At 38.6% G+C, this 13894-nt stretch overlaps 1 protein-coding gene across 1 annotated transcript; it reads left to right on the forward strand.

Moving 5' to 3' along the window:
- Positions 1-870: 870 nt before the first annotated feature.
- On the forward strand, positions 871-10833 carry LOC101741791 (ruvB-like 2). The gene is made up of 12 exons (XM_004922195.5): positions 871-1065; positions 1186-1372; positions 1673-1789; positions 2462-2543; positions 3419-3581; positions 4056-4152; positions 5678-5809; positions 6979-7091; positions 7807-8027; positions 8614-8752; positions 9626-9737; positions 10380-10833. Exons 1-12 carry the CDS (start codon positions 1060-1062, stop codon positions 10412-10414), a joined length of 1404 nt encoding a protein of 467 aa, XP_004922252.2. The 5' UTR covers positions 871-1059; the 3' UTR covers positions 10415-10833.
- Positions 10834-13894: the final 3061 nt, after the last annotated feature.

Raw genomic sequence — 13894 nt, forward strand, 5'->3', positions numbered from 1 at the left:
CATAACAATATACTTACTTCCTATTAAAGTATAAATTCGACAAATACATTCACTCAACAATATTTAAAATAAAATGAGCCAAGAACGTTTATCGATAAAACCTACTAACATTAAAATCATCTGGGCAGCACTAAAACCGCCATCTTTTGTGGCCAGATGACGTCACAGTGGCACGAATTTTTTGTTGACGTTTCATTTCCATAGGTTTCCTACTTCAGTGATTAAACGAGACTTCAGCCACTGTGATGTCTACGCACTCTGGTAACTTAATAGGCTAGCTATAAGGTCGTATAGCTAACGAAATATATAAAAAATAGAGTGAAAGCCGTGGCTGTATGAAAGTGAGAGCTGGTTTGATTAGGGATGGTCCTACAATGTTTCGGTGTTAAAAAAAACGATATTAAAAATTTGTTTATGAAAATCTTATCAAATTCATAGTGAAATGATGTTCTCTTGGTTTATATGTCTATTGTGTTTGAAAAAGGCTATTAAAAATAAGCTTTTCTCTTATTCAGAGTTATTTTTGTTAAAAATACCATGAAAGTCTTTTGAGATAATTTTTTTATGAATGAGGGATTACTGGTGGCCCGGAGGCTTTTCCAATTTCACCAGGACAGATGGGTGAACAAAGGCTCAGCCAGGGGGGCTAGGATTTGCTAACAGCTCCTAAGCGCCTTCAAAGGAGACCTACAACCTAAAAACAGCTGCTTTACGAATGAATCTACTACTAGATCGGAATCGCAACCCGCTGAGAATATCCACCGAGAAACTCAGCGGGCTAACGCATGGATTAGGTGGCACGACGAACTAACTAAAAAACTATCTAACATCGAAACTTAACGAAAACATACATTCGGTGACAGCTGTCAGTCGCGATCATCGAAGTATACGACGAATCAAATGTCAGTGTCATGTCATTAACGTAGTATAATCTGTTTTGTTAAATTTGTTTGGAGACCAAACACGCAAAAGCGCCGCATTTGTTTTTGTGAAAATTACATTTAAAACATAGTTAATTAGTATTAAAACTACCTCACTAGTGTTTAAAATACCACGAAAATGGCTGTAAGTATCTAAGCTTTATGTATAATTCGTAAATAGTGTGTATTTAAACTGAAATCATAACCTCAAAAATTGTAAAATTGGGATTTTCCTTCAGAATAAAAAAGTCATTGTACGTTTTAGTCAATAGCAGCGGCGCAAGTACAAGAAGTGCGTTCTATAACGCGCATCGAGAGAATTGGCGCGCATTCCCACATTAGAGGACTGGGCTTAGATGACTCTTTGGAGCCAAGACAAGTATCGCAGGGCATGGTCGGCCAGAAGATGGCAAGGAAGGCCGCCGGAGTCATCTTACAGATGATTCGAGAAGGTATCCTAAAGGAAACTTTTTGATCAAACAATACAGTTGCTAGGTAACAAGAAATTTTCAAACTTTTTTTTCAATTAAACAGTTTGCGGCTTAGGAGCTAAAATGTTATGTTTATGAACTCGTTTTCTATGGTACTGCTATGTCCTTTTGTTATAATATTCTTTCATCACTTAACTAATTTGTTTAGATAAGCAGTGTAGAGTAATAAAAAACTGAGTGGAACCTTGTGGGCGCCAGTTAAGCGCAGCCCGGTCAACAGGTGAATTTATATCACATACATCTACAATATTGTAATTATAGGTAAGATAGCGGGACGAGCAGTGTTATTGGCCGGTCAGCCTGGTACAGGGAAGACTGCCATCGCTATGGGACTAGCACAAGCTCTGGGACCGGACACACCATTTACGAGCATGGCCGGTGAGTGAAACAATTCCACCATCTTTTTTTATTATTTACATGTGTTTTTTTTTTAATACAACTCACCTTTTTTTTTGTCAGTCCTCAATTTATTTCGTTAGTTTGTTTGCCTTAAATTTAAGCTGCATTATGTTCTAAATACATAATTCAGGCACAGTTGTTTTTTTACATTTAGTTGATAATTCTAAAATAAGTGTTAATTGCATTAGAGAATTAATAAATAAATCAAAATGCATAATTTGTATGGTACTATGTTAATTGTTCCTTAATAAATCAATTTGCGAGTGTGGCTGACTAAAACTTCTGCTGTAAATTAGATATTTTTGTTACCACCATGATCAGCTTTGGTTTCAGCTATCTTCATGAGATTCAAGTTACTTATGGTTAGCTTTGAAAGACGCTCATCAATGAATATATCCTAGTTTCTCACTTTTATATATCCATAAACACAACCCAGTGAGTTTCTCGTCCGATCTTAGCTGATCGCGATTCTCATCCATTAGCTTGGCCATATTTGCTTGCTTATTAGCAAAATTTCTCAGGCTGACCCAATGAGCTCATAAACCGTCCGGGTGGAGCTGAATAGTTCGATAGGAAACTAGCAAATGGGTAGAGTAAAAAATAACTATTTAATTTTATTGAAATAAATTTATATTGTTTTCTCTTTGACAGGTTCGGAGATATTCTCTTTGGAAATGAGTAAAACTGAGGCTCTAACGCAGGCCATCAGGAAGTCTATAGGTATTAGAATTAAGTAAGTAAAATTTTATATTGTTCATTATACATACCACTAACTACTACTACTATTGCACTAACTAAGAATTTGTATGGTACATTGTAAACATATATTACATGAAAACATAAGTGGATGAGGGGGATATGATACAATTTGTTAATTTTGAGAAAACGTTTCTTTCTTGTACTTTTTCTTCGTACACAACTCCTTCCTCAATTTCTAAATATAACCTTTAAACCTGGCGTTTTAAGGTCTAATATGGTTTATAGGCACATAACACCTTCATCCAAAGTAAAAACTCAAAAATCTTAAAAATTGTACTTAACCCCTTCATCCACTCATGTCTTTAATCTATGTGAATTATTGTATGTATATTCGAAATTACTTTTTTACGGTTTTTATTTCATTTTTTCATCGTTGAAACGGGTGAATATGCTCACGGCCCATGGAGGTCAGTGGACATCAATGACGTAATTGTCATCTTGAGACGTGAGTTCTTTAGAACAACGGCTGGCCCCACCCTTCAAAGCGAAACGCATTATAGCTTGAGAATGACGTTCAAAGTTAGTTACGTCGTTTAGACTTTACGTCTTTTTAATGTTTGTGTGTGTGTGTGTTTTTCTTTCCTACCTTATCTGATAGCTTTGAGAGGTTATGTCAGCGTCACCGGGCGAGTAGGTTAGCCCACAGGGCTCAAACCTGATGACGTTGCTAAGACGAACCCTAGCAAGAGCCTAGCTTCTCAGAATCTGCCACCGGATCGCTACCTACTGAGAAGATCCGGCGAGAAACTCAGTGGGTTGAAGAACGATGACCGCTGGACCACTTTCACCCTTCGATATGATTTTTGTACCAGCGTTGCCTTATTGATATTTTATTATTCGTAATCGCAGGGAGGAGTCTGAGATAATTGAAGGGGAGGTCGTCGAGGTGGTAGTGGAGCGTGCGGCGGGGGGCGGCGGCGCCAGGGTCGGCCGTCTCACCCTCAAGACCACCGACATGGAAACGAACTACGACATGGGAGCCAAAATGATTGATTCGCTGCTTAAAGAGAAGGTCTGATATATGGTACTCTGGTACTAAGGTTTATCGACAAAGCGAAAATCTTCCACTGAGTTGGTGATATTGCTCGGTAGAGATACGGTCAGTTTTTTTTTTTCCTACGTACTCTGGTAACGTTGAGAAGCTATATTCACGTAACCTAACAAGTAGGTGAGCTCACGGGACTCTAATACTAACCTTAGCAAGAGCAGTGCTTCGCTGTATCTAACACCGGATCGGAATTGCGATTCACTCAGAAGATCTGGTGAGAAACTCAGTGGATTAAAAACTGCTTGACTGATTTAGCTGTATTCGTTATAGTATATAATATAATATATAACCTAGTTAACCTAGTTCAAGTAACCTCACCACCTTGTTGATGTCCATGAGATCCAGTAACTATTTAATACCAAATAAGCCACATACTTGCTGACTAGACTCTAGCTTGCTAGGTCCGAACTAGTTGCTGAACGATTTTCTTGTTGACAGGTTCAAGCCGGAGATGTGATCACCATAGACAAGGCTACAGGCAAAATAAACAAGCTCGGCAGGAGTTTTGCCAGAGCCAGAGACTATGATGCTACCGGTGAGCAGCTATATTGAATTGCCAATGTATCGAAGACAATGTGAAAGGAATGATTTGGAAGGAGCCTATCTTTAAACAAACACTAGATATACGGTAGGCAGCGACTTGGCTCTGCTCCTGACATTGCTGAGGTCCATGGGTGACGGTAACTGCTTCCCATCAAGTAGGCCGTATGCTCGTCTGCCTATAGTAAAATGCCTGCACAAAAAAAAAATAAAAAAAAAATCTGACAAATCAATTGTATGTAACGGATTCTTTCAAATTGCTTAAGATGTTTGATCGACTTGAAAATTTTCACTTGTGTCAAGGACCGATGATTATACAATAATTTGCATTAAGTTCTTATTACGCTGATAATAATAATGCCATCTGTCGCCGAATAGCAAAAACGAATATTAAAAGAACTAATAAAATCGGGAATGCTCGAGAAGTGTAACTTGCATCTATTATCAAATAGCGGAAACACCTATCGAAACGACTGGTCCTACCAGGAATGTTCTCGGTAATTGTAGAGATGTTGTCCTGGCTATAAAAGCTATAAAAGAGATGACACGAAGGCAGTTAGTAATCGACTCGAATCTACTCGAAGCGAAGCGGAAGAAGTGAAGTGCGAATTATAAAGTGTTCCTTAAGTATTCTAAGTGCTTAATAGAGTTTTAATTTAGTACTTCGCTGGAAGTTTTGAAGTGTCACTTCTTTAGAATCGTTGTGATTTCAAACTCGATGAAACGAAATGAAACGAAACGAAAAAATAAGTCCATAGAGACACAAACACATATATGTATAGGATTCAGCCGGCGAGAGAATCAGATAGAACACGTTTTAAGTGAAGTTAAAATATCAATTCATAGAGGGCGCTACCTCATACTATACAAGATGATTTAAAATTATTTATATTTGGCTTGTTATCAACAGATATCGCTGCACGTAAATTCAACAATTCCTGAGTCGCGGTGACGAGATGTTACACAGTTGATAGACGTTCTCGTATTTCTCTTGCTAAATCATACTTACCTGGCGCCGGTCACCGTTTTCGTCGAACCCGTCGCTTGCGACGATAGGCTCGACGAGTAAATTAACCCTCAGACACAGCCCACTGAGTTTCTCGCCGGATCTTCTCAGCGGGTCGCATTGCCGATCCGGTAATAGATTCTGCGAAGCACTACTCTTGCTAGGACCAGTGTTAGCAACGTCGTCAGGTTTGAGCCCGTGAGCTCATCTACTAGTTAAGGTTCCGCTGAAATAGCCTCTCAAGGCTATCAGCTTAGGTAGGAAAAAAAAAACAAAATACCTGACGTAGGGATACCGTAATCATGCAGGCGGTTCCCCCAGAGTGAGACTGCTCCATTGCACTGCTGGGTGACCTTTGCGATTATTTTTATATTTTTATATGTTTCACTTCTACCACGTGTGACTTGCACACACACACACACACACACACACTTTTTTTTTTTTTTTTTATCCCGACCCTCAGTGAGTAACAAATAAATAGTATATGACATTATTATTTGTATACATCAATCAGGTCAGCAGGCCAGGTTCGTGCAGTGCCCCGAGGGCGAGCTGCAGAAGCGCAAGGAGGTGGTGCACACGGTGACGCTGCACGAGGTGGACGTCATCAACTCCAGGACCCACGGCTTCCTGGCACTGTTCTCCGGTGAGTCTGTGCGCATTGAACCGGCAGGACTGCCTTCGTAAGTCGAAGGGTGGAGCAGTTGTCCGGATACCTCTTAATGCTATCTAATAAACTATCTAGAGCAGGCCTGGGCAAATGGCGGAGGTAGAATTTTGTTTGGCCCGTGAAGCATTGTATATAATATATTATTATTAAAAACACATTGCATAAAATTTTTTAGATAAAATATTAAGCAATACCAATACATACTATCAGGGCCGGTGGGAAAATTTTCTCCCGGACAACCGCTCTATTCAGCGCCTCCTATTCGAAAATATAATTATGATAATTGAACAATTATTACACTATGTATAATAGTCGCACAATATAAAATTAGAAAAAAAACTGACTAATCAAAATATTTGCCCACCCCTGATCTAGAGCAAAAGGTAATGGGACATACATCTCTCAAATCAGCCTTTCTCAAAGTGGGCGATAACGCCCCCTTTTGGGTGCTGCAGGCCTAAAGGGGGGCTGTAAGAGACCCAGATAAAAAAATGGGGGGCGTTGTGTAGAGGCTTGGGAGGCGATTAGTAATTTCAACTAGGATACCCTTAGTCACCGACTGACCTCTCGCTATAGGGGTTTTTAAGTAGTTGAGAAAATGGGGGCGTTAAAAATAATTTATTCTCAAAGTGGGCCGTAGACAAAATATGCTTGGGAACCCCTGTCTTAATGATCAATGCCTGAATCTCGCTAACGACATTTTCGAGATATATGTGCGTATATACAAGTTCCAGAGGTCACCAATGTGGTGGAAAGCCCAAATTAAAACTGCAGTGGGAGGTTCCCTAAATGAGTGCAGTAGAATGACCTCGAGCAGGGAGAGATGGCGGAACATCGTAAGACGCATCAATCCTGCTCGGTGGAAGATGTTCCCTTTGTCCTTACCCTTAAAGACATAAAGGATCCAGTCTTAGACCGTAGCATCAGTCAACTGAGTCTCTCGCTGGGTCCTGCCGATCTGATCCAATAGATGTACTCGAAGGATAAATCCTTGAACTGTCAGATCTCCAGATCAGCACTCCTTCAGTACCTGGCTGGAGCTCTAGAGTCTGTTATTCCACCTGGTCAAGTGATAAGGTCTCTAAACTAGCCGGACCCCAAACCTCCAAGGTTTTGATGTCCACGGACCGACTTTGTGTTCTCAGGCGACACGGGCGAGATTAAATCTGAGATTCGGGAGCAGATTAACAGTAAGGTGGCTGAGTGGAGAGAGGAGGGGAAGGCAGAAATGATTCCGGGGGTGCTATTCATCGATGAGGTAATCTTTTTTCTGTCTAACATAGAACGGGTGGTGATTTTTATAGGGGGATGGAGTTCTTTTCTATTGCATAGATGGGTGGACGAGGTCACAAACCACCTGGTGTTAAGTGGTTACAGGAGTTCATAGACATCTGAAACTTAAATGCCATCACCCACCTTGAGATATAAGTTGTAAGGTCTCATTTTTAACAGTACAACAGCTGCCCTTCAAACCGAAACGCATTACTGCTTCACGGCTGAAACAGGCAGAGAAGTGGTACCTACCCGCGCGGACTCGACTTCCTACCACCAGTAAAAAAATTATGAAGCTCATAGATGGATACTCTTGCTCGAGCCAGACTCGGGCAAGGTAGGGGAGATTCCGATGGTAACTTAACCCAGCATGGTTCTATTGCTGACCAATGAACGTTCTGCTGTTCATCTGAAACCTCATGTAGATTTTATTTTTTTATTGCTTAGATGGGAGGACGAGTTCACAGCCCACCTGGTGTTAGGTGGTTATTGGAACCGATAGACATCTACAGCGTAAATGCGCCACCCACCTTGAGATATAAGTTCTGAAGTCTCAAGTATAGTTACGGCCGCCCTACTCTTCAAACCGAAACGCATTACTGCTTCACGGCAGAAATAGACGGTAGAAGTAGATAAGTAGTTGGGTTCGCGTGGTGCTGTCCACGGGCCCTATCGAAACTTTCTTATTTCAAACTCACCAGGCTCACATGCTGGACATTGAGTGCTTCTCGTTCCTCAATCGCGCGCTGGAATCGGAAACCGCTCCCATCGTGATCATGGCGACGAATCGAGGGATCACCCGGATACGGGGTACCACTTACCGCAGCCCGCACGGCATACCGCTGGACCTGCTCGACCGGATGATCATCGTGGCCACCTCGCCGTACTCCCAGAGTGAGCTCAAGGACATACTCAATATACGGTGAGTTCTATATATTTTTTATTGCTTAAATGGGTGGACGAGCACACAGCCCACCTGGTATTAGGTAGTTACTGGAGCCCATAGACATCTACAATGTAAATGCGTCACCCACCTTTGAGATATAAGTTCTGAGGTCTCAGTATAGTTACAACGGCTGCCCAGGCCTTCAAACCGAAACGCATTACTGCTTCACGGTAGAAATAGGTAGGACGGTGGTACCTGCATAATATATGTGTAACTATGTTTCTTTGAGTATTGTATGGTGGTAGAACCTCTTGTGAGTCAGCACAGGTAGGCAATTAACACCAGGTGGGCTGTGAGCTCGTCCACACATCTAAGCAATAAAAAAAAACTATACATATTATATTAACACTTTATAGTGTGTATTTATTATTGAGTTTATTTGTATATTTCAATGCACCTACCATTAATTAATCTACACAACTTTTGGTTGACTGGTAGATAAAGCCTTAGGTATTAAGTCCAGTAATATAGATGAATACATGAAGTGTAAAAAAGATAAAATGTTTTATCGATTAGGTTACCTCTGTAATTGCTTCTACATCTCTAGTTTTTCCCTTGACAGTTGCGAAGAAGAGGACTGTCAGATGTCAGCCGACGCTTTGACAGTTCTGACGCGGGTCGCCACGGAAACGTCATTGCGTTATGCCATACAGCTGATCACTACGGCTTCGCTCGTCGCCAAGAGACGGAAGGCGGCTGAGGTTAGAACCGGTTCTTGAGGCATCCGAGGTTACGGATACGTAGGGGGGGGGGGGGCATTAGACAGAAATTAGTAATACAAGTGATTTTATGTGTGTGTGTGTACGTGTTGTGTATGTTCATATAAAACTAACCCTCAGGCATAGCCCGCTGAGTTTCTCGCCGGATTATCTCAGTGTGTCGCGTTTCCGATCCGGTGGTAGATTCTGCGAAGCACGGCTCTTACTAGGATTCGTGTTAGCAACGTCGTCAGGTTTGAGGCCCGTGAGCTCACCTACTAGTTAAGGCTACGCTGAAATAGCCTCTCAAGGCTCTCAGCTAGGTAGGATAAAAAAGAAACTCGATAAAGGTTAGTCAAATTGATATGTTACTTTATACATATTTAAAGGACGACATGACCGGTCCGACAGACATAGTTACGTTAGTGGCGGATAGATGGCGCTGTCCGTTTTGATTTTTATCTTTTGAACCTTTTTTGAACGGTTTGAACCTTTAAGCCGAATTGGTTTGAAATTTTGATATGTATGGTAGAAGCGTAGCGCACCGGGCACCAGTTAATGTATATAAAAGTTGATGTGTGGATGTCGTCCGGAGAAACGGATAGTCAGATTTCGATGAAATATTTCGGATTAGTGCAATAATTCAGTAAAGCTACCAAGCTTCAGCGATCAGATCAAGATCTTATGTTTGAATTACAAGTATATTTTAGGTTTGTTTGTTATTACCTGCCCAAATTTAAAAGCAATTTATCTTGTTTATCGCTATTGTTGTTAGTTAGTATTATTAACGCAGTCGTGTTTTTAAATTAATTCTAAAGTAATGTTATACTTACATTCTAATGTTGAAGGATGTATTGTATTGTTCCTAAATACCAGGTCAGTATGGAAGACGTGAAAAAGGTCTACTCGCTGTTCTTGGACGAGCATCGTTCCGAGCAGTTTTTGAAGGAGTACCAGGACGAGTTTATGTTTAACGATGGTTCCGGCGGTACGTGTTTGAAATTCTACTAAAAACTCGGAAAACGAAAATTGTGTTGTTCCATTAATTACCCGATTTTTCGGGGAAACTTTTATTTTCCCAAAAAAATGGCAGACTGGTTTCTGTCTTGGAGTTCGTTTGCCCATTTACTAGAAAAAAATCTTATTCGGACTATTACAAACATAATAAGAAGGAGCTAAATCTATTGTAAATCAATATTTTATATATATCCACCAAATGCCTATATATAGTGTTTTAGTAAATTAGTCATATAGCCAGAAAAAAATATGATAACTTTGAGAGACTCACAGTGGCGGGCAAGGTGGATGGGAAATGATCCAGGTTTCGGAGCCTGAAAATTTGAGTTATCAGAATTAAATGTCGTACAATCTGGATACGATACGACATACTTCACTATCCCAACATAAGTAGCTACAGATCACAAGAATATGCCGTGTGCTAGCGCATCACAATGCATAGTAGTAAGCGACCGATTCGAGAAGGAGGTAGTTTTTTAATACATAGGAATCTTTGGTTGGCAACACTGTGTATGAAAATTTGTCAAAAGACTTTTTTCTCGACTGTGACCTAAAAACAAATACTTAAAAATAGTAATACATGACAATGCAAACTAATTAAATTTGTTTTCAGATGCATCGCAAGTGATGATGGAAGTATCTCAGTAAAAGAATGAAAACATCTTTCTACAAATGACACTGTTCAGTTTTACTTTGCGTAAAATTTATTATTTCTATGAAGCACTGAGGTTTTTACCTAAACCTACTATTGGTTGGTCGAGAAATATTTTTATACCATAAACTCATGTTTCTTTAAGTCTTGCAATACAACGTTCTTCATTGCTTCCACAACTACATTGAAGAGAAAATAATCTACATCATTTCTGTGGTAGGGTTCTGTATTGCCAAACTTAAAAAAAGTTGCTTGACAAAAAAAGTAATGTTTTAAATAATATGAAAGCAACTACACCATAAAGAATGGTTAGAATTTTGACCTACGATACAGATAATAATATGTTTCAAGAGCAAATATGGCTTTAAAACGATTTGTTAGTTTTTTAATTTGATAATAAAGAAATACAAGTGTATATTTGTGTTTTATTTCTCGAAAAAATGATAAAGAAAACAGTATATTTGAATATAGTGATTTTGGATGCTACACCATAATATTGTATATTGCGGTCATCAATACATTGACTTGTATATTGAAGTCGATTACACAACTCGCAGAATGTTTTTTTAAAATTGAGGAAAAGTTGAGAACAGTAATACAAAGGGTAAATAGGGTGCTACGGGTAATATTATTATTTTTCAATTTCATTGTTTCAATCGACTGATTGTTTGTGGTGATGTAACATGAAGATAGGTTTACTGAGAAACCTATTGTACGGTACGGTATATACGATGTGTAAATTCTTGGTATAGTACTAGAAATACTTATACGCACTGGTAATAGCAATGCACATATATAAAATTTGGAGAATTTATAGGTACCTACTGAACTTAATATTGTATCCGGAAGTGGATAATTTTGATTCGTAATCACGCTGGATCCCAAATTTTTCCAGTACTAGCATAGTGGAATATTTCTAATATAAGCTATGGCGAGTACAAAGTGAGAGTGAGAATAAGAATTTTATATTACTAAGATAGTACCTCTATCAAATTAATATTTGAAATATTTTTGCCAAATATTATTGTTATGACACAAAGGTACAGCTTCAAGATTGAAAAAGTTGTCAGGTATTTTATCCAATACTCTATATCAAATCTTATAGTTTTTGAACTTGTCTGATAACATAAATGTTAAAATGATAATAAAAAATATAGGAATTTGTTGTTGAAACAAAATCGATTTTAAGTCGATTAATCGACTAATCAGCTATCAGCTGCCAAATCCAATGCAATACCGACATCTCTAAATCACTAGTTAATTGATTTTCATTGTCAATTTTACATAAAAAAATTTGAGACTACACTTCGAAGAATAATTATACTAAAACAAAATGTTTGGAATTAGAAATTTACTTCGCGCTAACAACCAAATCTTTAAGAATGTCGCCCAACAAAGGAACATGAGCGTTATCTGCACTCCGCCAAGAAACAAGGTTTCCAGAGGTGTACGTACCAAAGTCGTTCTAAATTACAATTAATTATTTATCTAAGTTTTTTGTTTTCTTATAAAGATATAGCAAATAAAAGAAAATTAACACATTAAAATAAAAATTCTAAATTGATAGGTTCGAAAATTTCATTACGTAATTTTAAATTTTAGGTTATGCTAGATAAAAAAAAAAACTCGAAAAATATATTGACCTATGCCATTAATGCAAGATGTCTTTTTCGAATAAAAATTAGTAGTATCCTTCTTGAATTAAGAAAGTCAAATAACGTTAAATGTACTCACTGCTTGCTTTTCTGCGATCTAAAGATATTCTAAATATTATGTACCTATTTGTTTTCACTAACTTTGATATTCAGTGCAATTATCGGTTTGTTTTAAATTGCAGTTTTTATCAAGTTATTTATTCATTTAACCATCTGGATTTGGAATGGACGGTGTTTTCAACACTCCACGGTATTTTCCGAGCGCTATGACAAGTCCTTTTTCAAACTAGGCTTGCGGAAAGTACTTAATGGTAGGCAGCGGCTTGGCTCTGCCGCTGGCATTGCTGACGTCCATGAGCGACGGTGACCACTTACCATCAGGTGGGCCGTATCCGTATCTACCTTCAAAGACAATAAAAAATAAAATTAAATCTTTGTTTCGATTTGAATTACTCTTGTTAACATTAGTTAGAATAGAGTTAAAAGTAGATTACAGTCATTAATTGCCTATTTCTGCCTAATACTACCATAGCTATGAAAATAAGAGTTTCAAATTTATGTCCCGAGATGTACAGCTTCAATCATTTTGATTTGCAGGAGATGATCTTCCTCGCCGGCCTGATGGTGGTGGGCTGGTCTGCCATCCCAGCCTGGGTGTTGGTCAATATCAAGCATTACCGCGACAAGCAATAAAATTATCACAAAAAAATATGTAGTCTATTACGTTCTAAGTAAAATGTTAATTTAAATCAATCCACTGTGTTTTATTTTGTAATTTTATTATAATATTCTAACTTAATATTGAAGGTTTGAGGTAAGAATTAGATTGGCATTGTAGATATGTTACCACATATAAAAAAAACGGTTTTAATGCATTGAAGCATTATCTATGTGATCAAGGAGAAATAATAATAAACATATTTGTGATGTAAGGATTTTAGGCAAGAGATTCCAAGACAAAAATCTACAAGAAACATATGAAAAGGAATTATTTGTCAATTAAATTATATTTATGAATCACACACTAATGCAATGCTTAATTACTATGTACTGATGCTCAGTTTAGAAAATGTAAGTGCTTTTTTTGGGAAAAACAGACGCACGTGATCATTGATAGTTGAGGGTAGAGGTAAGGAGATCACTCTTGTAAGGAAGACAAGTTTTTTTTATTTATTGCTTAGATGGGTGGACGAGCTCACAGCGCACCTGGTGTTAAGTGGTTACTGGAGCCCATAGACATCCACAACGTAAATGCGCCACCCACCTTGAGATATAAGTTCTAAGGTCTCATGTATAGTTACAACGGCTGCCCCACCCTTCAAACCGAAACGCATTACTGCTTCACGGAAGAAATAGGCAGGGTGGTGGTACCCACCCGCGCGGACTCACAAGAGGTCCTACCACCAGTAAAAAAGTCAAAAGTAGTACAAAAAGTGTCAAATTTTAAGCAAAAATCACAACTCAAGTGGCAAGCGATGGAATGTAGCGGTTATCAGCGGCGTGAAGTATTGAAAATTTTAATTTAGCAATTTTTGCTGTTATCTATGAAATTACTCCGCTTGCTACTGTGGCGCCACTCCGTCTTGTTTATCGACGGACACTATTTTATACGCAATGTCACTTATTAAGTGTATTATCAGCTGTAGTCGCACGTCACCCACGCAATTAATTCATATTAATTGCGCGGAAGTTTGACATATCGAATTTCTTGTCATTACAATATTGTTGGTACTAAATACAATGTCGTTTTATGTTTATAAACTATGAATGTTTCTTTGGAATTACGGGCATGAATTCGCAGCAATCCTGCATCTAGGAGAA

This window comes from Bombyx mori, chromosome 11, assembly GCF_030269925.1.
Source record: "Bombyx mori chromosome 11, ASM3026992v2".
In the NCBI taxonomy this organism is placed as follows: Eukaryota; Metazoa; Arthropoda; class Insecta; order Lepidoptera; family Bombycidae; genus Bombyx; species Bombyx mori.